This window comes from Chelon labrosus, assembly GCF_963514085.1.
Source record: "Chelon labrosus genome assembly, chromosome: 11".
NCBI lineage: Eukaryota > Metazoa > Chordata > Actinopteri > Mugiliformes > Mugilidae > Chelon > Chelon labrosus.
In genome coordinates this window covers 27,802,511-27,829,537 of record NC_140344.1, presented here as the reverse complement: position 1 = coordinate 27,829,537, position 27,027 = coordinate 27,802,511, and the positions used below count along the sequence as shown (strand labels likewise).

General features: G+C 43.9%; 1 protein-coding gene across 1 annotated transcript in view; it reads left to right on the top strand.

Annotated features, from left to right (window-relative positions):
• LOC311495481 (polypeptide N-acetylgalactosaminyltransferase 18-like) overlaps positions 1 to 27,027 on the top strand; it is a gene marked incomplete at both ends in the record, with an annotated part of 147,420 nt that overhangs the window by 89,756 nt on the left and 30,637 nt on the right. The window contains 7 exons of the mRNA XM_084554941.1: positions 323 to 530; positions 1,744 to 1,910; positions 6,298 to 6,484; positions 14,134 to 14,331; positions 16,909 to 17,023; positions 22,363 to 22,548; positions 25,067 to 25,204. Coding sequence (XP_084411067.1) covers positions 323 to 530; positions 1,744 to 1,910; positions 6,298 to 6,484; positions 14,134 to 14,331; positions 16,909 to 17,023; positions 22,363 to 22,548; positions 25,067 to 25,204 — 1,199 coding nt within the window. The remainder of the gene's footprint in view (positions 1 to 322; positions 531 to 1,743; positions 1,911 to 6,297; positions 6,485 to 14,133; positions 14,332 to 16,908; positions 17,024 to 22,362; positions 22,549 to 25,066; positions 25,205 to 27,027) is intronic.

Here is a 27,027-nt window from a genome sequence, read left to right as displayed (position 1 = left end):
TTCAAAACGAGGGACGTCACCTTGGAAGTGGATTTATGTCCACCTCTGCAGGAATAGATCGGCCTGGCTGCCAGGCTGCCCAGTTATTTGTAATGACAATGAAAATCCTCCCCGTGCTGCTCAAAAAAGGGCTTTTGTTTGATAAACAAGAGGAAGAAGAAGGAGGAGGTTCTTAGAGCTCGATTACAGCCGTGCATCAAGAGAAAGCACCGTGAATAGAGCAGAAGGAATCTCATTTATCATTTAATATCTGTCATAGTATGGAGGTTAGTGAAAACCATCCTGAAACTCACCACCCCTCCCCCTCTCTCTCCGTCCACAGACGCCCCCCAGAAGGACAGCGAGGATGCGGCGTCTTCCTCGGACTCCGCCTCGGACCCCGCCTCCTCACTCTTCAACCGCTGGGGTCACGACCTCGGCCCCGAGAGTCGCAGGGTGGCCCTCAGGAAGTTCCGTTACTACGGCTACAACGGCTACCTTAGCGACCGCATCTCCCTCACCCGTCCCATTCCAGACCTACGGCCAGACGGGTCAGTTCATATTTTAATACAGGCGTTAGTAGTGTTTAGCAATGTTTAATTCTTAGTTCATAAGCATCTCTACACCGTGTTTAATAATTATATTTTCATACTAATCATCATAAATGCCAAATATTTGATTCATTTCATAATTTTAACCCTTTGTATGTCACTGTTTGTGACGGCAGCTCTCATCTTTCTTTAGAAAACACACAAACATTTAATCTGAATCTAAAGTCAGTAATTAGCAACAACATTGATCATGAGGGATCATTCTTCTTCTTCTCCTCCTCCTACTCCTCGTCCTCCTTCTTCTTCTACTTCTTTTCCTCCATCCCCTTCTTTGTCTTCATCTACTTCTCCCCCTTCTTCTCCTTCTTCTTGTCCTTCTTTTTCTTCTCAATCTTTTTTCTTCTCCTTCTTTCTCCTTCTTTCTCCTTCTCCTTCTCTTTCTTCTTCTTCTCATTCTTCTCCTCCTCCTCCTCCTCCTACTCATCGTCCTCCTTCTTCTTTTTCTCCTTCTCTTTCTTGGTCTTCATCTCCTCCTCCTCCCCCTTCTTCTCCTTCTCCTTTTTCTTCTCAATCTTCTTCTCATTCTTTTTCTCCTTCTTCTCCTCCTTCTACTCATTGTCCCCCTTCTTCTTCTTCTTTTACTGATTTTTATTTTATTATTGTGTCATGCATTAGCATGCCCAGCCCACAAGGGCTTACAAGACACCATTATAAAACATAGACAGGCCAAAAACCAAAAGTAGATGCTAAACAATACTAACATTAACGTTATAAACTATCCTGACGTTTCATCCAGGCTTTAGTAACAAAAGAGGCTAACTTATAAACATTAAAAGTAGTAGTTCTTTTTCTCCTCCTTTTTCTTGGTCTTCACCTCCTTATCCTCCTCCTTCTTCTTCTCCTTCCCTCCTTCTCTATCTTCTTTTTCTTTTCAATCTTCTCCACCTACTCATCGTCCTCCTCCTTCTTCTTCTACTTCTTTTTCTCCTCCGCCTTCTTGGTCTTCATCTTCTTCTCATTCTTCTCATTCTTCTCATTCTTCTCCTCTTCCTCCTCTTCCTCCTCCTCCTCCTTCTTTTTATGATAACATAGCGGTGGTTGTGCTTTTTGCTATGATATTTGGCAGAGTTGTGTATTTGTGATGTTCCAAACACATTTTTTATATTTATATTTAGTTTCCATAGCTGCAGTAAACTCTCCTCTTCCCCTCCAGATGCAGGAACATGTCATATTCGTCAGACCTTCCTCAGCTCAGCGTCATCTTCATCTTCGTCAACGAGGCCTTGTCCGTGCTGCTGCGCTCCGTCCACACGGCCATCCAGAGGACGCCGTCCCACCTTCTCAAAGAGATCATACTGGTGGACGACCACAGCACCAGCGGTGAGAACCTCAGAACCTTCCTCTTATAATCACCACCAGGAGCCACGAGGGCAGAGCATCAGCTCATTGACATCTACATATAGAAGAGTTTACCATCAGATGATCTGTCACAGCAGCAGGAATAACTACAGACCAGTTTAACACCAGAGTAAAATAACAAAGCAGTCTTTCAAACTTTTTCCAAAATCACAAACAAACCTCTAAACTATATCTAAAAAAGATATCCTCCTTCTCAGTCTTCATCTCATTCTTCTTCTCCTCCTCCTCCTCCTCCTACTCATTGCCCTTCTCCTTCTTCTTCTTCTACTTATTTTTCTCTGTCCCCTTCTTTTTCTCCTCCTCTTCAGGGTTATCCATGATCAATAACAGTTTGTTCAGTATCCTCCTCTCCACCCTTCCTGATCAGTTTGTTAAGTCTGTTAACGACAGACTCTGGTGTATGTTACAAAAGAAGGTTCAAACTTATTACAGCGGTCCCAGTCGAGGCCTAGGTGCGTCCTGTGCGTTGTTAATAATAAACTCACTGTGGAACACGCTGTATTTCACTGCTGTCAAATCTATAATCACCATTATGACAAATCAGTCTGTTCTAGCATCGCCAGCAGGTTTTATGGCTCTCCCGCCGCTCCTCTCTTCTCCAATCATACAATATATCACAGCTTAGTTCTGGTAGATGTACGAGGCTGAATGCTGATTAGCTCCGCGACTTCACACATTCACTTAATATTTACCTCAGATTATTCTCTACCACTGCATTACTGATGTCGAGTCTAACAATAATCTGGGAAATGTGAGCGAAGGATTTGTGCTTTCACTCTGCGATGAATTAAAATCGCATTAAAGGCGACTGATGAAAGATAAGAGAGCAGGGTCATTAATGCAGCTTACTGACCGTGTATGGTGTAATTATGACAAATTTAGACTTTTGGTAGGGAAAAAAAGCAGTTCAGAAAAAGATGTACTGAGAAACTAGTGTGTGTCTGTGTGTGTGTGTACTCCGATCAGGCATAACATTATGACCACCTTCCTAATATTGTGTAGGTCTCCCTTGTGGTGACTCATCAGAGAATGGACGTGCACCTTCTCATCAGGAGAAACAATGTCTCTCCTGTGTTGGTACATGCGTTTGTGGATGTGTTGTTTGGTTTCATCCTCACTCAGTCCTCATTACTCTGTTTCTGCCTAGGTGTTTTGTCTTTAGGGTGGACCAGTTTTTGCCTGAGTGTATTGCCGGCTTTGAAATAGACCTCAACTTCCCACCAGTCCCTTTTAGACCTGGCATTCATTGGTGTGGATGTTACTTAGACATGTAGCACCCACCTAGACCAGACCAGGCACCCCCACCCCATAGCAATGGCACTCCTTGATGGCAGCAGCCATCCCCAACAGCAAAACTCACAAAAATGCTTCAGGAACAACTCAAAAAACATGAAGAACAGCATAAGGTGTTGACCTGGCCTCCAAATTCACTAGATCCCAAACTGATCAAGTATCTGTGGGATGATCCACAGAGGCCCCTCCCCTCAAAGCCCCCCCCCACTAACAACATTCTGTTACCAGACACCACAGGACACCCTCAGAAGGCCCATGTCCATTCTCTGATGAGCCACCACAAGGGAGACCTGCAGAATATTAGGAAGGTGGTCATAATGTTATGCCTGATTGGTGTACATGGTGTGCATGAGGGTGTGCTGTGCCTGTAGGAAGGTACATGAATGAAACAAAAGTTGAATTAATTAATTAGTGACAAATATTGAAATTAAATATTAAAATAAATGAGTAATATCCGTTGGTAGTGATGGCATGCATAACTACGTGCATATTAATGAATATCAGCAAATCTATTTTCTAATATGTATCCCCTGCTTCATGCGCTGCTTTAATATTAGTTTCTTGTTTCATTAGCACAGCGGCAGCTCATTATTATTTATGCAGAAATAATTATTTGATCTGAAGTGTATGTGCACAGGTGTCTAAATAATGGGACGTATCAATCTGTTTCCGCTGGTCACACTGAACCCAGCAGCTCTTACATCTTATTTATTTATTTATCTATTTGGGGAAGAAATCTCATATGAATCTATAACACAATAAGGTGCTCTTTAAATAACCCCAGCTCCAGTTTCCAATGAGCCCATCCTTCTCAGGTCAGCAGCAAACTGAGGCTCATTAGAAGGAAAACACAGAGACCGGAGAATCCAGGCTGATGGCGGTAATGACTAAGAAGAGGAAGGCAGCAGCCGTAGCCTGCAGACAGGATTACAGCACAGAGAAATCACAACGAGGAAATGAAGACGTCCTCTCTTCCGCTGTGTGTAGCGTCTGTCTAACTCAATGTGTGAAACGACACAAAGAGGGAAACAAGAAAAGAACATCTTGAAATGAAATGAAGTGTATTTGTCATTTGTCATTTAATCGGTCCCTTATCGGACAGCTGCAGGTTTTTATTTTTAGCACAAATGTCTCATGTGATCTTTTGACCTTAGAGCATCTGATAACAATATTCAAAGCATAAAAAGCCAAGAAGAAAGACAGCGATCAGTTTTAAGTTATATATCTAGCCCTCTGCTGGGGCTGTGATTAGACTGAAATAAAAGATCGCGATTAATCGCATGATTTTCATCGTTAACTCAAATTAGTCGCACTTTTCTTTTCTTTTAATATCTGTTGCTAAATGTAACTGGAAGGGATCATTTTCAGGTTTATATTACTCTTATTAACATCTTAGCTGCTCTGAAGTGTTAATGTTGATATGACTACGCTCGCTCTTTAGATTCTACTTGCTTTCCACGTCGTTAATGCTTCTTTGATCACTTGTTGATTTCCCAAACTAAGGAAATATCAGAACATGTGTTAATGTCACTGTTATTAACTCACTGTAATTCCTACACAAAACTAGAACGGGCAAATATTTCAGACTGACATTCAGCCTGAAGTTTTTGTCTTGGTTTTTCCTCTGTGCAGAAAAACTTGTCACTGAAATAAGCCACGCCCTTAATTATGCATACATTTAAACCTTAGTATCATTTAAACAGGTGAGTTCTACAAACACGCTCCTCTGCACAGTTGTAATGAATGGAGAAATAAGTTATAGAGACCAAAAATCTGGACATTTTAACACTGAGGTCTATAGGGCTAACTCACAGCCTCTAGTGGACATTAGAGGAACTGTAGTTTTTTGCACTTGTGCGTTTCTTAGCCAATGAGGTTGCTGCATGATTTAAACATATTATAGCAATGTTGGTCAGTGAATAATTTGGTAATCTTTGCCTAAAATTGTGTATTTGTGTATAACTACAGGAATACTGTAGCCCAGGTTTTGTTTTTGCTGTAAAATGAGGAACAGTTTTACAACACCATGCCAGAACAGCGTACAAATGAATGCTGAGAATTTAGGCTTAAAAATCCACAAATTCATTAAATAGCTATGTTGCCAAAAGTATGTGGACACTTTCACAGCATTCCACTGACTCAAGAGTTCAAGCACCTCCTTCTTCTAAAGCTGTGGGCATGAATCTGCCCCTAGAACAGAAGGTAGTACATTTTAAAAGCTGGCTGAAGAGATGTCGGCCAGTAAGACCTGACTAGCGGTCAATGTTCAGACCTCCCTCTTACGTTTTGTCTCTCTACCCGGCCGGCCTCGAGCAGATGAGTTCCTCCATATGAGCTGATCAAGGTTTCTTCCTGTTGAAGGGGAGTTATATTCTGACCTGGTGGTTTCAGTAAAGCCTCTCGAGGCAATTTCGGACATTACCGACGTCGACCTGAGTCTAAATTGACTTGCTCCAGTGGCTGACGTGACAAAACAACCATCAAAAAACAAAAAATATGTATGCATGCTTTTCTACGTTTATTTTTTTAAGTGTTTTTCTGTTGCTGATTTCATATTGTATTGTTTTTTTTAAGATCTTGCAGAGCTATTCTTCTTGGTTGAACCTCATCTGCACAGTTTGATGCCTCCTTCCTGCTGCACCTCTACTTTGCTGCTCAGCAATTTAACTCCTCCTGAAATGTCTTTTCTAGCATTTGGATTTGTGTAAATTCGGCGCATTTGTCCGTGGCTTCTGGTGATTTCAAGGAGCTTCATGAAATGGGATCATTTGTGCAACTTTTATAATAAAACCATATTGAGATCTGAAAGTAATATTAGCCAATAGAAAGAATGGTCAGAATTCTTTAAGATCCGTGGCTTTAAATCACACACCCACACACCCGACACATATATATTCTCTCTTAGCTCTGTTTTCTCCCACCAGTGGGACTGAGTGGGCTTTTCTGGAGCCCCGTCGATGCGATCGATGCTGCAACAGCCTTCAGTGAGTTCACTTTAACATCCGAGTGTGTGTTTTTAATGTGTGGTGCTCTCTCTCTTTCTCTCTCTGTCCAGTGGAGCTGAAGGAGCACCTGCAGAGCTTCGTGGACGAGACCAACGCCCAGCACGGGCCGGGGTTTGTCAAGGTGGTCCGCCACGACAAGCAGGAGGGACTGATCAGGTCCCGGGTCAGCGGGTGGAGGGCGGCGTCTGCTCCGGTGGTCGCCCTGTTCGACGCACACGTGGAGTTCAACGCCGGATGGTGAGCGGAGGGTTTCTGTGATTATGTGAGGTGATATGTGCTGGATCCTGCTACACAGCTGCTGGACCCAGATGGTGGCGAGTTCAGTACGCGTTCGTACCTAGAAACCTTTCTAGGTACAAATTCTCATCAGAGAATGGACATGGGCCTTCTGAGGGTGTCCTGTGGTGTCTGGCAACAGGATGTTGTTAGTGGTGAGGGTCTTTGAAGGGAGGGGCCTCTGTGGATCATCCCACAGATACTTGATCAGTTTGGGATCTAGTGAATTTGGAGGCCAGGTCAACACCTTGTGCTGTTCTTCATGTTTTTTTTTTTAGTTGTTCCTAAAGTGTTTTTGTGTGTGTGTCTGTGTCAGGCTGCATCCTGATGGGGATGGCTGCTGCCATCAAGGAGTGTCATTGCTATGGGGTGGGGGTGCCTGGTCTGGTCTAGGTGGGTGCTACATGTCTAAGTAACATCCACACCAATGAATGCCAGGTCCAGAAGTTTCCCAGCAGAACACTGAACTGTCACAAGATGGTCGATGTTATTCACTTCTCCTGTCAGTGGTCATAATGTTGTGGCTGGTCGGTGTATTTAGAATGTGTCATATTCTGATCTGAGTGCTGCACTTCTTGTATTTCAACGGGGAGCATTTATTTTCACTCTTAACCTTTAAGTAGAAATGTTTGCTGATGAATCCATTAGGTTTTAATTAACCGGCCTCCGTTATCGTAGCAGGTTATTTTTAATCCACCGCAGCGAGTCTAACAGTTATTCTGACAGAAATGAAGCGCGTGTTTTCTTTTACACACATTATTTCACATCAGCCTCTTGAAGCAGCGGACGATTCGTCACCTCAGGGTCCTCGCTTTGAAAAAAATAAAATAAAATAAATAAAAGCAGCAGCAGCAGCAGCAGAGCTTTGTACCTGTTAATCATTTTGACAGGCTGACAAATTTCACACGCCGCCGTTTGAATAACACATTTGCGTTTTGCAGGTTTCGCGTGCGCTGTCAGGCCTTCCTCCTCTCCTGCACTCGTTCGACACTTCATCACAATGCCTGGGCTGCATCCAGAATAACATTTGTTGCCGCCGTGTTCCAGATTAGTCAAGAGGCACTTACAAGGTTCCTAACCCCTCCACTCCTCCACCCACTCCTCCTTCACTCTCTCTCTCTCTCTCTCTCTCTCTTTTTGCTCACAACACCCACACAAAGCGTCTTACATATTACCACAGAAGAAGAGGTATTGGTCTATGACTAATGAAACTGTTCTTGGCAGAGATACAAATGAGCTCAGCTGCAGAACAACACTTTATTGTCAACTTCTTTCTTTTCTCTCGTCTATTTCAGTTTATTTGCGTAAATGTTCCTGGGTCCGGTGCTTATCTTTGTTGTGCTACGCGTCTGTTGTGTTTATTAGCAGCTGATTTCACACGAGGTAATGAACAGAACTGTTTTACACGTTCCCTTTGTCTTCCTCCGCCGCCAACTTCCTCTTAATCCTCTCCGTCCTCTGAAAGCTCGCCCACCCGCTCCCAGATTATATATTTCTTTTTGGAAGAAATTGAGAAATTGCTGTATAATTACCAACGAAGCACTGACTGCGAGATCTACATAATTGTCTCCACCGTGCATTGCAATTATCTGCAATGTTGCCTATTTTGGGGGTGAAACGCAGGTAATTATAGGGCGCTTTATGTTGCAGAGACTGTCCACGCTGTCACCGTGATCCTCGGTCATCTGGAAGTACGGCGAGAATAACATAATTACACGAGGAGGAGGAGGAGGTGTACTATATCGGTACGTGGGATCTGAAGCCAGTCTCCACCGCTCTCAAGTGGAGCTGGTCGCTAGGAAAGCTATTCAGTCTCGAGGGGATCTTGATCCGTGGAGCCGAGAACTGCAAATAAATAAAAACTGATGCTTGTCTGGGGGGTTAATTCACGTTTGAGAATGGGACAGATGTGAATCCCAACAAGCAGAGGTGCAGAAATGTGAGTTGATGTCGATCACTGCATGAAAATATTGGTTTCAGCTGCTCGCAGCTCTTAGGTGTTTGGTTGTACTTCATGGAATGACAGGTCAAACGTACATAAAGGCTCGTTTAAGGTACTGTGGGACGTAGATGGCGTAGCCAACGCCGCTGCGAGCCACTTATACGTTGTGCGCTCGCTAACGCTAGTCACCGCTGTACCTTTTTTGCCCTTCAGGTTCATTTTTGTTTCCACTTCCTGCTTCACTTTCAACAATGGTGACGAAAACTTTCACAGAAATTTTGTCGTACAAACGTTTGTATCTCTGAACCTCCTCAGTTAACCTTTTCTCAATGTGTTCCATCTTTATTGATCCAAAACAATCAGTTCGAAAATTGCGAGATGGAGAAGTAACGGGAAATACTAAAGTGGAAATACGCTACTACCAAGCGGACCAATCACAGCTCTTGTGATCTGCGTCGCCGTGACGTGTAGTTACGTTTCTGGGGAGGTGCACGTCAGGATACGGTGCTAGGGTCTGGGCTGTTGCCATAGCTACTGCATCAAATTGACGCAGAGGTATTATTGAAGGTAAGAAAGTAAGATTTCATGTGGCCAAAGCAATGATGCTTACATAGACTGTACAAAAAGTGGACGCCACGACAGCTCCTCAAAAGTGGCTGGCTGCAGTATAGGTCATAAGCCACGCCCCCTTCATGAAACTAAATCAGGTGATCATCAGGTGAGGAGCATCCAGGAGCGACAGAAACATGAAGAACAGCACAAGGTGTTGACCTGGCCTCCAAATTCACTAGATCCCAAACTGATCAAGTATCTGTGGGATGATCCACAGAGGCCCCTCCCCTCAAAGGCCCTCCTACTAACAACAGTTAGTGTTACCAGACACCACAGGACACGCTCAGAAGGCCCATGTCCGTTCTCTGATGAGTCACCACAAGGGAGACCTGCACAGTATTTGGAAGGAAGGTGGTCATAATGTTATGCCTGATCGTTGTAAGTTGTAACTTTAATTAAGTGGCCTTCACCGAGGCTACGCTTCGTCTAATCTGGGATCTCCTCACATGTTTAAGTATTCAGCGGTGAGATATTAATTTCTTCTGGGTCGACATGGAGCCGTTACCTTTCTTTGATGTGAAGGTCTCACTAATTGGGCGGCTACCTGATTTTTAATTCCTCCTTCTATAACTACTAGGTTTCAGGGTTTGTTTTTTTGTCTGGGCGGGGGCTCACGGTGTGTGTTTGTTTGTGTGTATAGGAGTGGAAAAGGAAGCCAGAGGCAATCAGAGTGTGCCACCTCCTCCTCCTCCTCCTCCTCCTCCTCCTCCTCCTCCTGGTCTCTGATGTTGGGACGTTGTGATGTTATTATCACATACTTCTGTGGTGCTCGACTGATAAAACGTGAATAATTGCAAGGCGCCATGTTTTCTCTCTCTGGGGACAGTCAGGGGTAGTTTGCATTTAAACGACAGACGTCGGCACTTCATCCCACAAAGCTTTTATTTTTCCTGGTTCCCGTCGGCCGCTGCGTCTTCTCCGGATCAATAGTCTCAGTGTAGGATGATGTAGATGCTCTTGTCATTCTCATTAAGCAGATGTTAAATGATGATTCTATTAGAGTAGAGCAGTGTTGGCTTTGCTTTTAGTGTGAAGCAATATTTCTGTCTGACCTTTCTGAAGTTTTTGTTGTTGTGTTCTGTCGCTAAATCTGAAAAGCGACTCAGAGAATGACCTCGGTGCTCGGGTTGTGGAGCAGTTTCATCCACAGAGCTGCTGTGTAATCGCTAAATCTTAGCTATTAGGTAAATCATGACCTTAGAATCAAAAAGGTCCGAGATGACGCATCATTAGAGACATTTTTGTATTTTTCCTCTTCATCTGGCCTTCGTTTGGGCTGTGTTAGTGCATATGGCACAATTTTGTCTCTCTCTACACAAAAACATTATTCCAACAGGTCAACAGAACACTGAAAACATTTACTGCCCTCTTGAGTCATTAAGGACAAAAATGTTCACATCCAAAAAACTGCTATAAAAACTTAACTGATTCAAATTTTTGTTCTGCATAAATCTCTTAAATCACTTCAGCACTTTACAAAACTACCGAACATTCAGTCACCTTGAGGATTTTAACCCTTTAAATGTCAGTTTGATTACTTAAAGTCACAAAAATATGAGTTAATTTCTATAAAACTAATGTTGAATCAGTCCAAGATTAGCTAACATATTGACTTTGATGCATTATTAGTTTTTGTGCAGCATCAGATTTAAAATTGACCATCCTCTTGAGTCATTAAGAACAAAAACGTCAAAAACTGCAATAACAAATAGTATACATTCATATTTTTAAATGTCTTCTCCAAGATTCAGTGTGAAATCCACAAGATCCAAACGTAAATGTTTACAGTACATTAAAGTTGTTTTACAGTGTAAGCCAGGGGTGCCCAATATGTTGATAGCGACTGACCGGTAGATTGCGAAGCAACATGTCCTCAGTTCAGCGACAGACATCCACCATGTGCCGTGCACAACATCAACAACAACAACTCAAGACGACCATCTATCTTAAAGAAACTGCGCTATTTTCCTAACGGTGCTGTGCAACAATTTTTCTTCTTGGAATAATAAAAACAAAGATGGATGGGTGCATCACTTCATCTGCCTCTCTTCTTACCCTGATGCCCTCATCACTCTGGAACAGGGTAAATCTGGACTCATCAGACCACATGACCTTCTTCCATTGCTCCAGAGTCCAATCTTTATGCTCCCTAGCAAACTGAAGCCTTTTTTTCCAGTTAGCCTCACTGATTAGTGGTTTTCTTAAGGCTACACAGCTGTTCAGTCCCAATCCCTTGAGTTCCCTTCACATTATACGTGTAGAAATGTTCTTACTTTCACTATTATCTATCCTTCCAGTTTTTAATAATGTGTTGGACAGTTCTTAACCCAGTTTTAGTAGTTTCTACAATCTCCTTAGATGTTTTCTCTGCTTGATGCATGCCAATGATTTGACCCTTCTCAAACAGACTAACATCTTTTCCACGACCACAGGATGTGTCTTTAGACATGGTTGTTGAAGAAATGAGAAGCTACACATTGCATCAGTTGGGGTTAAATAACTTGTTGTCAGCTGAAAGATAAACACCCATGCAGTAATTATCCAATAGGAGGCTCCTACCTATTTGATTAGTTAAACCCAGGTGGAGACTTTTATTTTGGCCAGATAGTGAATATATATTGTCATTCTCATGTCATGTTAATTGTAAAAGTAGCCTGCAAGCCAAAATAGCGTGACTGGTGTAAGCATTTTGTCATCTTGACATTTGAAAACTTTAAACAAAACTATTCTGGTTGCAGCTAAAACAACCAGATGCATTGACATGTATTGTACATTAAACACTCCCAGATTTAAAGATTAAAACATTAAAAACATATCTGCCTGAGTACAGGTATTATCTGTACCTGAACTTCAGAACCACCTGCCGAACTGAATCTAAATAAAACATCTGATTCACACAAGGTCAGCGTCACAGCCTCAGCCCTGCAGCTTCACATTCAACCTCCACAGAATATTTCCTGATCAAGAACAGACTCAGGCTCAGGAGTTCCCGACCTCTACTTGCATTTTTATATTTCTCATTCGATTCAAAGCTCCAGGTGGGAGGAGGGTGGGCTCAGATCTCTCCGGGACTTCACATTCCAGACTCTGCCCGACTCCTCTCAGTGAATGTGCGGGGCCTTCCCCCTGAGGAACCCTCCCCTGCGCCCCTTCAGTCCTTGATTCAGCTCCATCCTCACCGCTCACCGGTGGATTGACCTTCCTAATCCAGTCAGGACTGCAGACTAATTCCCCAGCGCCCTCGATGAACTGACAGCTCCCTGCACCATTTTATTACATTCCCTGTTTTAGTGTCTCAGTTCTTTTTATCCAGATCATCTTCTTTTTCTTCTTTCTGTTTGCTTTGCTCTTAAGCAATTCTGACCAAGCCTTACAATCGTGAAAACAAGCCAATAAACAACCAGCAGATCTGCATATTCTTGCTCCTGACGTTGTTGTTGCCAACTTACAGATCTAGCAGAAACTGAGCATCACTAATAATTAATTCATGATAAATGTTACAGAGATTCTTCTTCTTGTTGTTGTTTTTGGATCTCCCACTATCTCAGTTTATTTTGTGTTGAATTCTCCATCTGCATTTTGATGCTTGGTTTGTTCTATAAAAGCTTTTTCTTCATCTACATGAAAACTGAAATGGATTGCTTCTTGTGAGCCAGAAAAAAAATAACTGCCCATATCTGAGCAGAGAATATAAATTACATGCACCACGCAAATACAAGGTTTAAGTTCAAAAGAGCCGGAGAAACTGGTTTGTCTCTTTAAATCCTTCTTATGTTTTAATGAGGCACGGGTTAGTTTGACTAGTGTAGCATGAAGGGAGGACACACAGTCAGGAAAGGGAGCGTGAACAACTCCTGTGCTTATAACCTCAGTATATTTCCTGCTGCAGTGTGAGTCAGTTTTTTACAGGGGGATGTTTTCTAGCATCACAATACTCCAATCAGGCATAACATTATGACCACCTTCTTAATGTTGTGCAGGTCTCCCTTGTGGTGACTCATCAGAGAATGGACATGGGCCTTCTGAGGGTGTCCTGTGGTGTCTAGTGGGGCGGCCTTTGAGGGGAGGGGCCTCTGGATCATCCCACAGATACTTGATCAGTTTGGGATCTAGTGAATTTGGAGGCCAGGTCAACACCTTGTGCTGTTCTTCATGTTTTTTTTAGTTGTTCCTAAAGTGTTTTTGTGTGTGTGTCTGTGTCAGGCTGCATCCTGCTGGGGATGGCTGCTGCCATCAAGGAGTGTCATTGCTATGGGGTGGGGGTGTCTGGTCTGGTCTAGGTGGGTGCTACATGTGTAAGTAACATCCACACCAATGAATGCCACGTCCAAACGTTTCCCAGCAGAACACTGAACTGTCACAAGATGGTTGATGTTATTCACTTTTCCTGTCTCCTGTTATGGCTGATCGGTGTAGATCCAGTATATTATTTGTATTATTTTTTTAATGAAGCTGTTAGACTTGCTCACATTTTGAATCTTGAAATTACATTCCTGTGCAACCGCTGAAAGAAACCTTTGTGACCCCACTACGCCTCCAGAGCCTCGTACAGCTGTTTCTACAGCTGTAACACTGAGTATATCAGGAATGTCTTCATCAAGGACGTACTTGTGTTTATTTTTCCTTCCAAGAATGTTTCTCATCATAATAACAGTTGTGGGACAATACTAGATGTGAATTTGCGTCTGTTGGTTAAATGTAAAGACACGGTTGAAGAGGTGGCATAGCACACAGGAAGTCAACCTTGACTTGAGACTCAGAGCTTCTGCTGGCACCGTCAACTTTTCAAATATGGACCAGATTGCTTTTGTTGCCTGAATCACAGCCAGGAATCTGGATGTGAACTCAATTCAAGCGCTTTGTACGCCCTCCATCCACCCCAACCACCTCCCGCCAACAGCAGTGCAGTTCTTAAACGTGTGCGTCATTCATTCAACACATAAAGGTGGCTTTAGAGGTTATGTTGCTGCCACAGCGTTAATAGAAAATAGTTCTTGTTGAGACCAGGAGTCAGAAATGTAACGCCTGCCATCTTTTCTTTACGTTCTGTCTGCAGGGCCGAACCTATTCTGCAGCGGATCAAGGAGGACCGGACCCGCGTGGTGTCTCCGTCTTTTGACAACATCAAGTACGACACCTTTGAAATCGAGGAGTACCCTCTGTCTGCACAGGGCTTCGACTGGGAGCTGTGGTGCCGATACCTCAACCCACCAAAGTCCTGGTGGACGCAGCGCAACCACACGGCCCCCATCAGGTAAAGAGAAGATGAGCTGCAGTGAAACGTCCTGTTATCATGGTTTAATTATTAACAATGTGACTCAAAGCAGAAGTAGTTGTGATAAGATCACTCGCTAAGCTCATTATTTCGGGACGATCATTTCTTGAACACTAATCTCCATGAATAATTATGCATGTAAAGTCTGCTGACACGAATAAAACCGGGAGGAAGCAGCACAACCAATAATAACATACATGGATCAGATCTTCCTAATATTGTGCAGGTCTCGCTGGTGGTGACTCATCAGAGAACGGACATGGGCCTTCTGAGGGTGTCCTGTGGTGTCTGGGCGGCTTTGAGGGGAGGGGCCTCTGTGGATCATCCCACAGATACTTGATCAGTTTGGGATCTAGTGAATTTGGAGGCCAGGTCAACACCTTGTGCTGTTCTTCATGTTTTTTTGAGTTGTTCCCAAAGCGTTTTCATGCTGGGGATGGCTGCTGCCATCAAGGAGTGTCATTGCTATGGGGTGGGGGTGCCTGGTCTGGTCTAGGTGGGTGCTACATGTCTAAGTAACATCCAATGAACCAATGAATGCCAGGTCCAAAGGTTGGTCAGTGTTATTTACTTTTCCCGCCAGTGGTCATAATGTTTTGCCTGATATAAGCCGGTGTATATAAACTGTCTGATCTGATGCAGTGGTAGGTTCATATTTGATGCACTTCCAGCATCTGTTGTACGGACTCTAAAAATGGAAATAATGACCAGATCTTCAGTAGCAGCATCCAGGAAAACCCCGTATATATGACAGATAAAGATCGTTCAGACACGCTGCCGAGGCTCCTACAGAAAATCAGCAAGCGAGAGAGGAATTGCCTACTCGCCAATATCCACGAGGGGATAATATTTCATCTGCAGTTACAGTTTATTTCAAGCAAATCAATGAAGTGGATGTTTATAGATTTATACAAGACAAGAAGGCGAATCCCGCTCGATGTTCTGATGGCGTAAGATGAATGGCCTCAGTTGTTTGTTCCTCATCCTCATCAAGTGTTCTTCATCACTGGATTTGCTCAGAAGCACCACTCATGGGTGCTTAACGGTTTTCAAGGCTGTTTTGTCCAAGAAGTGGCTCATTCCTCGAGTAAATATGTAGATTGCGTTTCATTTTGCTTTTCCCTAACTGAAGAACAAGTTTAGACAGTATGACGCGTTGTTTTGTTATTCAGACAATGTGATTCACTGCATTCAGTTTCAGACAAAATACTGGATACTACACTATAGAGCTGGCTTTAATTTAAATAAGTTGACACAGGAAATATTTCCCATAATACAGGAGTCCAAAAGTATTTGGACACTTGGCTACTAAAGGTTTCTGTGCAAATACTTGCAGTCTGGACCATCGGCTTTATGTAAAGATGGGTGTAGGTGCAAAGACGTTGCCAAATGTTTTGTTGGCTACCATTTCAAAGCTTCAAGTTTGGCAACTGTCCGTCTCTGTCCTGGCTTATTTGGAACCAAGATGGACTCCATGCACATGTACTCCTAACATCTCTTTACACTGGTGAAGAACACAAGCCTGATTCACGTGGGATTAGTCTCACATGATTTAGAAATTCCCTCCTCTACGTCTGTGTTTTATGTTTCATATTCACACGGGATAAGAAAAGCTGTGGATAAAGTTGGTGGTGGTGGTTCTGTCCCCTCCCTGGCTCAGTTTTCGCAGTAATAACAAAAATAAAAAAGAACAAATAGCGCTGCACTAGCCATTTAACAGGTTAAAGCACCTTTATTTCACAAATATAACATTAAGGGACATTTTGTTTTCTCACTTAGCTTAGCATTGATGCTAACACAGCACACTTGTTAGCTACATAGCTAGACTTTGTTGCTTCTTGTGCAAAATGTGCAGAAAAATTAAATTAGAACCATTATGTTCTCTTTGTTTCCTGGACTCAGACCTCAATCCTTTAAAAAAACACCGACCGTTGATGAACTGATTTCACCGTGCTCCTGTTTGAAGAGCGTGTGCGTTCAAAGGAGCCTGTTGGGCTTTCAGCGTTCCTGGATCTCTGGAGTGTCTGGCTGTTTGCCAACCTGTGCATCCACGGGGAGGAGAGATTCACCAAAACAAGCTGTTCTTGCAGCAAGTGTTGTATTTGGTACGGATAAGAGGAGATGTGTGGGACTGACAGCGTGAATGCTAATAGGAGTTATTTTTAAATTCCCGTTGACTCGGTTTGATGTCGATGAAAGATCCGTGTGCTTCTCTTTTCCTTTTGGATTTCTGTAAAATGTCCTAAATTTCCTGTGTCGAGCCAAGGCGTCGTTTTGACAGCTGGATTATTTGTGTAAGTATCATGCACTGCACAGGTTTATCATGGAAGGCCGAGGCCTGCGTTCAGAGCTCGACACGCACCACTTGCTTGGAAATACACCTTCAGGGTCCTTGATGCCCTGAGTGGACATAATTGAGGGTTAGGATGAAACTTGTCTAGAATAATTCAAATTCCAAAGCCCTGTAAATGCTATGCACACTGCAAAATACAAAATCCTACTTTTCTAACCCCGTCTCTTTCCACTTTTCTTTTTTTTTTTTTTTTTGTAATTCAGGAGTCCTGCTCTGATTGGATGCTTCGTGGTCGACAGGAAATACTTTGAGGAGATTGGTCTGCTCGATGAGGGCATGGAGATTTACGGCGGGGAGAACGTGGAGCTCGGCGTCAGGGTGAGACTTATAAAGCCGGGGCTACTGCTGCGCATGCTGTAGTCACCTCAGTGTACAGTGATTCATGCACTAAAATACCTGTAGCACGGTGTTATTTATGTCCCGTACACCACAGAGGCTTCAGACACTGACTCTGTCCAAACTGAAATATCCTGAATAGCAGGAGAACAAGGAGGAAGAAGAATGACCTTTCCTTTGACAGAACTGGGCCTTTATCAGTCATTGACATTACTCATTCAGTCTGACTCAGGCAAACTGAGCTGATTACTAATCACGGACCAGCTGGAAAATAACACTGCAGCCTAATATAATAAGATTAAATTCAAAATTCATTTCTTTCTATAAAATACAGCTGCATTACTTGACATTTATTTCTTCACCCAGACTATAATTTCCATGTAATTTTCAGTTTTCTTTCTGTTTCTGGAGCAGATTATTTGAGCCGTTAACAGGTTTTATGCAGTTTTTTTAGGGAGTGTAACGACACGATAATGTTAACAGTTACGGCGGGGATTTTATCGGTAATCGGATCTCCAAATGCGGCGACGTCCCGCCGAGGCTGCAAATCAGTCCCCAGAGTTGATGCAGGAGACGTCGGAGGAAAAAAGAAACTGTTGACTCAGGCTGGGCGCAGAGAGAGATTTACAGGGTCGTGCCGGTGGAGAACAGGTTTGATTATCAGCTGAGGCCCGTCTGACAGTGATCGGAGCCTCTGGGTTAAGAACACATCCCTCTCTTAAAGATGTATAACCCCCTCTTAGGCTCCGTGGTCGTCAGGTTCAGATTTAGTGCTCAGCTGTGGACCATCGATAGAGAGAAATAGTCATGTAATTGTCGTATTGTGCAGAACATACCGCAGTGCAGCACCAGTGGCTTTACCGTACCTCTTATTGCATCCGGTTGTGAGGTGTTGGTAGTTACAGGTAACACACTACGCTGGTGGCAATCGATAAAGTGCAGAAAACATGAAAACATGAGGGAGACATGATGGAAGCCAGAAGATCCGAATTACTGCAAAAGAAATGAAGGTTGCTTTGAGCTCAGTTGGAGAAGTTTGCAGCAATTTTGGTGATTCGGACACTTGATCGTCAAGGAATCATGTCCTACAGACGGGGGTTCTTTGTTCTATTATCTTACTGGAGAAAAAAGTTTCGAGCTAATTCCTGATCAGTGCTAACCATCACACCACTTTGCCGCCTGGAAAGATTACAGTCCTTACCAAGGTTCAGGGCTCAAAAATGAGATTGGATCTGAAGAGCTGGCTGGGGACACATGTGGAGATGCATTTTAATGCCGCCTGTGAACACAGGTACTAAAAGCTGAACACTTGTGATCTGATTGCCCGGGTCAGATGCTAACGTAAGGTCTGAACAGAACCGCTGTCTCTGCTACAATCTTTACATGTAATTATTGAAGTTAATTATTGAAGTTACATAAAATTGCCCAGTGGTTAGAGACGCAGCTTGGGATCACAGGTCCTAACCCCTCCCCATGTCCATGGCTCTGTCCATGGTCTTTGGACGGTGGGAGGAAGCTGGAGTACCTGGAGGGAACCCACCCAGACACAGGGAGAACATGCATACTACACACAGAAAGGAACCAGTCGGCCTGGATTAGAACCCAGAACCTTCTTGCTGTGAGGCATCAGTGCTAACCACCACCACTGCCTTTACTGTTAACAGTGTATTGAATGTGTAACGGTCTGCAGGAGCTGTGCTGATGTTAGAAGGACAGCGATGGTTGAGTGAAGGTCAACAAGCAGAGCCGCCAGCTTAGCAACTTCATTGCTAGGTTTCCCAACTTTAGCAAGAATCCAGTGACAAATGTAGCATCATTTCGGGCAGAACTTATGGGGGGGGGTTCTGGTTCAGTCGACCAATTAAAGCTGATTTGTTATGACTGAGATCTAAATGTGCTTACTGATCACACATCCTTAATGGTAGCTTCAGTTGTGCTCGTGCATCACATAAGTTAAAAAGGGATCAAACTGAACAAGTCGACAATCTGGCAGTATCCAAGGTGACGGATGTATCCCGCTCGGTCTGGAGAGTGATGAATGCCACCCCCCCCCCCCCCCCCCCCCCATAATCACTGCACAGTGACGCTGTGGAGAAAGGAATCAGTTTAGGTCAGCGATGTTGCTTAAAGGAGCAATTTAGGGCCGTCGTTAAATGAATTAGGGTGCACTGAATATTCTCTGATATCATAAGCATTGTAAGATGTCATGAATATGAATGACTAAATCTGCCAAAGGCTCAAAGTGTCCTGTTGTTTCTGCACAGTTTGGATATAATCTGACTTCCTTTGACAGGACTTTCCTCCTTGACATTCGGACCTCTGCAGCCTCCCGTAGCCTGATAATACCGTTCTCCTCTGCAACGTTGGGGTTATTCCGTATTAAAGAGCTCTTTTGGCGCGTAATTGCTCCGTTCCAACCTCTACTGTAGGGACAAATTGCTTGAACACCTGTTGACATTAGCACAGAGGAGGCTTGGATGGGTTATTTGAGCATGAGCTGCGAGGCCGTGGAACAGCCGTTGTCTCTGAGGGGGGACGGGGGGTTCTCACCGATTCCTGCTTTGACCCCGTCGGTTCGTGTCTGTCCGCCCCACATCAGATGCTCCGTCCAGCTGTCAGCTGCTCTGCCCACGTTCCATTTACACACAACCAGGGCCAAGAGTCTCTCACGGTTGCTGGAAATCAACCGCCCTCCTCTGCAGCGACGACAACAAACGGTGTGAACTGAAATGAACCCCGTCCCGTTTGAGAGGCGCTTCAAAGCTGCTGCTGAGCCACGCTTATGGGCCAAGCTAGATCTGGACAGGTTTATCCCCCTCTCTCTCTCTTTCTATCTATCTGTGTGTGGAGCTTTTTGGAACCAGAGAAAGGCAACAAAAGGTTAGCAGAAAAAACATCAGCCAGAGCGTTGACATTTCATTTCCACGGCAAACACTTCCAGCGCCACCGGGGGTATTCTGAAGTCCCGGGATCAAAGGGAACCCAGAAAATCCTTGCCTAGACTTTTACAAACACCTCATCATTCTCAGTTATTTTATAATACACACTTTACCATAAACGCGTCAAGAAAAGTCAATATTTCAGTTTTACTGCTAAAGCTGCAGACTGCAGTGCCGACGCCCCCCTCTTTTTCAGATCAATGATTATGGAAATCAGCGGTGATATTTTGACAGAATCAGTTCTTCACGCTCATCTCAAGGGCATTAATTCATCATGCGGTAGGTTCAGTTCGAGGTTTAAGTCAGAAAACACCCAGTTATTTCTATCTCCTTCACAGCAAACACGGGCGTCTTTTGTTATCAGTTTTTTCCTCGCCCCCCCTCCCCTCGGTTTCTGCAGAGCCGCTCCGTATCTCTGGCCCGCACGCTCCCATTGCGATAAAGATTGCTTTCATGCCGATTCATCTGCGCAACACTGTGCATATTTAATTCTCATTGTCCGCCTTCTTTATCGCGACGGGCGGTCGTCCTCGAAAGTGATTTATAATACGCTGCTTCATTCGCTCATTTTCTCATTAAAACTTTTAAAAAAACACGAGTCCGAGGGTGAGATTCGCTCCGCGTCGGACCAAAGGAGACAGAGCGAGAGACAATTAGGGATGTAAATGTGCTGCCTTTTGTCTGAGTGACGCCAATATAATAATATAAATCAGCCAGGCACAAGTTCCAGACGTCGCCGTGACGTTGGGCGAGGTTTGCTTGGGTGATGCTTGGTGTGTGACTTTGCTTCATCACATGGGAGAAGGATTTTTATTTAGACAGAAGATAAGAAAACAAAAGAAAGGAGAGGCCTTTGGAAAGGACGACTCGAGAAGATTCCCCTTTTGTTTCACGGCCTTTATCTTCTCTGTGTACCTCCCACCTTCCCTCCCTTCCTTGTTATCCCTTCACCTTTTGCTTTATGTTTCGCACTTTTTCTGAATCTCTGCCTTTTCGCTTCCCCTCCTCGTTCACTTTTTCCTCCTCGTCTCGGTCTCTATCTTGCTCTGCACACCCACATGCTCAGACGTAGATTGTCATACTCGAAGAACAGCGCCTCGTACTCTAACCCTGTGTTGTAAATCCTTCACGGAGTGAGGCGAGGTATTTTCTGAAAGAAGCATGTATTATCTCCGAATTTGGCTCCAGTGTGTTGCTCCTGCTCGGGCGCCAGGCCAGTGCCACAGTTTTGCTGCGTGTGCTGCAGTCGCTCTTTCCTTTTGAAGGGTACAGTGAAGGAGGCTGGCCCGGCAGGAGGGATTACAACACAAACAAAGTGCGGCAACTGGAATAGAGCGAGCAGGGGTTTCTATTCAAATCAGTGTTCTCCGGCGTTAGTTTGGTGGATACACTGAACTTCTAAGGTGCCTGCTGCGGAATGCTGAGCAGTGCCATCCTGGAAATTAGCATAGGTTTACTTCTTGAAGGTTTAAAGCGTGTGGCAGTGGATAACCTTGTTGAGGCTAATAGAAAAGGTGGATTTCCATCTGCTCGCCGATGGAAAACATCTGAAATATGTGAAGCAGCAGCTGGAACGCAGATAGTGGAAGAAGCCGAAGTGTGTGCTAGAAATGTTAAAAGGAGCATTATTTAAAGATATGAGCTGCACTGAAAGTGTAGCAAATGAAGCTGGAATTTCTAGAGCACGAGTTGCACCCACATACAGGAAGAGACTAGCAGCGATGTGGATGAGACTGTGAAATCTGGGTTTGGAGTGCGCCAATAGCTCGCCTTGTTGAGGTGGCGCCCCAAGAACTGAGGCTAATAGCCCTGGACACAGTGGCACCACATTACTTCCTGTCTCTCTACAGACAGCACTCGAAAAAGAGGGAAATTCAGTGTAGTTGTTGCAGAAAAACATTTTGCTAAGAGTGCAAAAATCAAACTGAACTAATCTCAACTTTGCAGCGAAGACCAATGGGAGTGACTGATACAGTTCAGGTTGCTCAAATGTCTACCACAACGAAACCCGTGCGCAATTGCGGTTCCTACTGACAAATTCACCATGCTGATAGTGGGCTCGGAGCGTTAGATGAACCCAGATGGAGGGGCGGCATTGATGTTGGTAGTATTTTACTTTCTAATAGAAAGCAGTGACCGCAATCCTGAAGTCTTTGATACTGACTGAATAAAGATTGTGGTTAAATTTGCAGTAAGTTTGAGACATGTTTTTAAATCTTAAACAAGATACTGTATTCGTCCTTTTTATGAGGACCCCCTTCCTGCTACTGTGCCCTGGCCCTCTCAATCAGAAATTGTCTAGAGCCGCCCCTGCACGCCGCTAGATGGCAAGCTGATGACATTATAGACTCCTCAAGTAATTTGTGTGTGTGTTTCACAAAGGTGTGGCAATGTGGGGGCAGCGTGGAGGTCCTGCCCTGCTCTCGGATCGCCCACATCGAGCGCGCCCACAAACCCTACACGGAGAACCTGACGGCCCACGTGCGTCGCAACGCCCTGAGGGTGGCCGAGGTCTGGATGGACCAGTACAAGAGTCACGTGTACATGGCCTGGAACGTTCCACTGCAGGTAAACACGTCTGTGTGTGGGTGTGTGGGCGTCATTGTGAATTATTTGTGTCCAGAGGCTGTGTTACTCATCTCGTAGCAACCGTGATGAACCAGTGCCACCATAGAGGTCCACTGGAGAATCAGCTGCATATAAACGAGATATGAATGCACCTAAGGGAGACTGTAGGACAGACTGTGGTATTGTGGGTACATGTCATATTAGTCATGCATGCTGTGTGTAGAAGTGAAGGGTTGCCAGGTCCAGCAGGAATCAGCTCCAATCAGCGCGTTTGCAGCCGATGAAACGCTATTGGCCGTGTCTGTCTGAAGCCGCTTCAACAAGAACTTATTTTTGTTGAGTTTTGTTCCCAAAAGGGATAAAAAAAAAAAAAATTACGTTAATGTTTTTTTCTCCATCGGTTAGTCGAGAAAAAAAGCAGAACAAATCTTACCCTGCTTTCCTTTGGAATAAAATTTGAAAGCAAATATAATTATACTGAAGCCACAGAAATAAATCCCAGCATGCTGATAGACGGGAACAGAAAAAAAGAGTCAATTCACTCCTTTAAATTCCACTGGGCTGATAGAAAGATTGAATATAGAGCCTTCTCGTCTCCAGTATGAGCTGCAGAGCTGAACAGTCTCTCTCCTCCGCTTAAAAAAACAAAAATAACAAGCCTCTTGAAGGACGACTGGCTCTTATAGGCATGTGTTCAGATGTGAAACACCACACATGGCATGTAGGTGATATATCTGGGGCTGGAGGACATTTTGGGTGCGAGCCACGGAAATGATCTCGCTATTATTGCGCCATTCGATCTGTCGTTGTAGAAGTCGCCGATCAAACTGTTTAGGCAGACGATGGGCTGATAATGATCAGTGTCCACTACTTATCCTGTAGACGGCTACAGGGGATGGAGCTAATTGGTCAGTCCATCACAGGGCTAAGAATCGCCAATTAACCCAGTGGTGTCCAAACGCCATGCAGCATGTGGAACTTGCACTTGACTGCATTTAGTTTAACATCCTGAACTCTGCAGCTTCTCCACAAAACAAGATTAATCAAAGGAGACTGTGGCCACAGGTGACCGGAAATGGCAGAACCAAAGAAACCCAAGATAGAAGTGGGAGCGGAGAACATTTCAGACACGAAAATGAATATTTCGTGACAGAAAAGGAAACGGATAATATATATAATACACAACGACACCATGAAACCAAACGTCAGGTTTACACTGGTGCTCAAAGAGAGCAGGCAGTAAGCAAATGGCAGCTAGTCTGAAGCTCTACAAAACTTTGTTTTTATTTTTCCGTATGTGACCCTGTGTTTTAAACATTTATTCAATTATTGAACATTCCAACATTTTCGGCATCGTTTTTCTGAATATACTGTGTTTTGTTCCTTAAAAGTGTCTTGTTCTTGCATGTCACGCTGCTCACCTGTGCCTTAAATCCCCCCCCCTCCTCCCCACAGGGACAAATCGAGTTTTCTGAATCTGAATCTGAATGAAAATCATCCTTGTGACTACCACAGAGTCCCCCGATTCAGAAATGCTTACTTTCTCTGCAGAAACACCAGCCCAAAAAATGCAGGAAAAACTTTCTAATTTCAAAGAAGTCTCTCTCTGTGCTTCACATTACAGTACGACGCGCTATGACTGTGTTCCTCTCCGACAAAAATATAACCCCTCTGCCTTCACCCGTTCTCCTCTGAGTTCATAACTAATTACAGTACGAGCGTCTAAATATAACTGAATAAAGCCCTCTTCTGGGTAATTTAGTATAATTTCATAATTCTCTTTATGGCGACCTTTATTCTCTTTATCTTCACTTTTCAGATTATTCTCTATTTACCGTGTCTGTTCAGTTCTGGTGAGGAGTCTGAGTCATAACTTTTAGAAAACGCTGCTCACCACCACTGTCACCTAAACTGTTATTCACGAGTTCGCTCTCATCCCTGGAAGCATTCGCAAATGCCTTCAACAGCTTTCACGAACCCCGAGGTGATTTGTTGCCTCCTCTCGTTTTCATTTTTGTATTTAAAATGATTTCAAATGGAGGAAAAAGCAGCAGGTTCATAAAAATTTTAGTTGGTTTATGACTAAAGAATATTAAAGATCCATCCCTAGGTAGTAGCCCAAAGCTCTCTTTAATGCACACATTTTAAATGCACATTGTGCCGGGTCAGCTCTGGTCTATTTTCATTTAATTTCTCTTTGTTAGCTAAAAAGCCTCCGTATAAAAATGTCCCCCCAGCTCAGCCCCTCCTCTCTGAATGTCATTTCTCTGTGTGATTGCTCTTTAAACATTTCCCGCTGTCTTTCTACTCAGTTATTTTTATTTTTTTTCCAAGCTCTTACATTTCCATCCTAAGTACCCAGTAGTGCCACAAGGACCCAGAGGCAGTTGTTATTCTTGATTTATTGCAACGTTGGAGATTAGAAAGTTTTGTACTTTTTTTGTAGTTGTGTCGCTCGAGGTTGTGGGGGGAAAAAAATGGAGACTCTGACGTGTTTGTGTTTACGTCCTCCTCCTAGAACCCGGGGATAGACATCGGGGACATCTCTGAGAGAAAGGCCCTGCGCTCCAGACTCCAGTGCCGACCGTTCAGCTGGTTCCTGTCCAACATCTACCCCGAGCTCCGGTCCTACAGTGACACAGTCGCCTATGGAGTGGTGAGTTCCTGTCGTCAACCTTTTTTTAAATCTAAATCTAAATCAGCATTATTTTTATTGCCATATAAACATATACAGTATCTGGTGAGCACACTTGTGCAGCCATGCAAGGCACCCAGGGAGCTGTTTGGGGTGTTTTTAGGTGCCATGCTCAAGGCCTTACAGTCCTAAAAGTGTCCCCTGAAAATGCTTGTGGCCAACATGGGGCTCAAAGGGTTGAGGTTAAGAGTCTTTCAACTGAGCTAGCAGAGACAAATTATTTTCTTACTACCTTAATGTATGGTTTATACATCTCCGTCAATTTGCCCAGATCCTACGCAGACCCTAGCGCCGTAGCCTGACATGCACCTCCCCAGAAATGTAACCATGCAGACCGCAAGAGCTGTGATTGATCCGCTTGGTAGTAGCGTGTTTCTGCTTCGGTATTTCCGGCTGCTTCTCCGTCTCCGCAGTTTTTGAATCGATTGTTTTGGATCAATAAAGATGGAACACAAGGAGGAAAGGCTAACTGAGTAAGGTTCGGAGATACAAATATTTGTACGACTCGTCTTCAGCGAAAGTTTCAGTCGCCATTGTTGAAAGTGAGGCAGGAAGTAGAAACTAAAATGAATCCGACAGGTAAAAAAGGCACAGCGCCGGCTAACGTTTGGGTGGTGTTTTTACAGAGCGAGTCAGACTGACGAGCGTACAAGTATAGATGGATCGCACCGGCGTAGGCTACGTACGTAGGTCTTTGTCCCGCGGTACTTTAAATGAGCCTTTACGTACGTTTGAGCTGTCATTCCAGGAAGTATACCAACCCAACATTTATAGTGCAAGCAGTTGAAACCAATATTCTCATGTAGTGATCGACATCAGCTCACATGTCTGCACCTCTCCTTGTTGGGATTCACATCTATCCCATTCTCAAATGTCAGTTAACCCCCTAGACAAGCATCAGTTTTTATTTATTTGCTGTTCTTTGCTCCACAGATCAAGATCCTCTCGAGACTAAATTGCTTTCCTAGTTTTCCTAGAGACCAACTCCACTTGAGAGCAGTGGAGATTGTCTCCAGATCCCACGTACCGATACAGCATACCTCCTCCTCGTGTAATTATGTTATTCTCGACGTACTGCCAGGTGACAAAGTATAAATGGCTCACACCGACATATGTTACATGCATACGTTAAGCCGTCTATGTCCCACAGAGGTATAAACTGTGCTTAAGTTCCCTGCTATTTGTTCCATATCCAGTCTGGATCCCAGCCCACCTCTACACCATATCCATCCTCCCACCCTCGGTCCCCGCTGGTTGCTACACAGCTCCTCAAACCCAGAACATCAAGTATTCAGGGGTTGTGTGAATCCCTTCATGAAAAATACCGTCACTCCTTTAGCTTTATCAAATATTCATGAGCCTTTTGTCGTGGCAGCGCTCCAGCAAGGAGTTCAGAAATGTGCGAACATGTTTCCATGTGTCTGTTGTCTTGTCACTATTCAGAGGAACGCGAACAGCATTTCTAAGAGACTCATTAAGTGTTGACTTCAAAAACATTAAGGCTTTGGGTTTACGGTGCTGTTGGTTTTCAAATGTTTTCCGTTTTTTAGTTGAGTAAGTCAGCATGGGGAGTTTTAAATTTAATTTAAATTTGCATTAACTGATTTTCTTTTCTGCCACTTGAGAGCAGAACGACTTTTTAATTGAATTTAATATAAAATGATTTTTTAACTTTTAAATGCACTAGCATCTTTGGACAAACAGACCTGTTAGCATGTGGCTACCAGTGTCCACTCTTCTTTTAGTTCAGTTTTGGTCTCCACAAGTTTAATATCTCGCTCTTT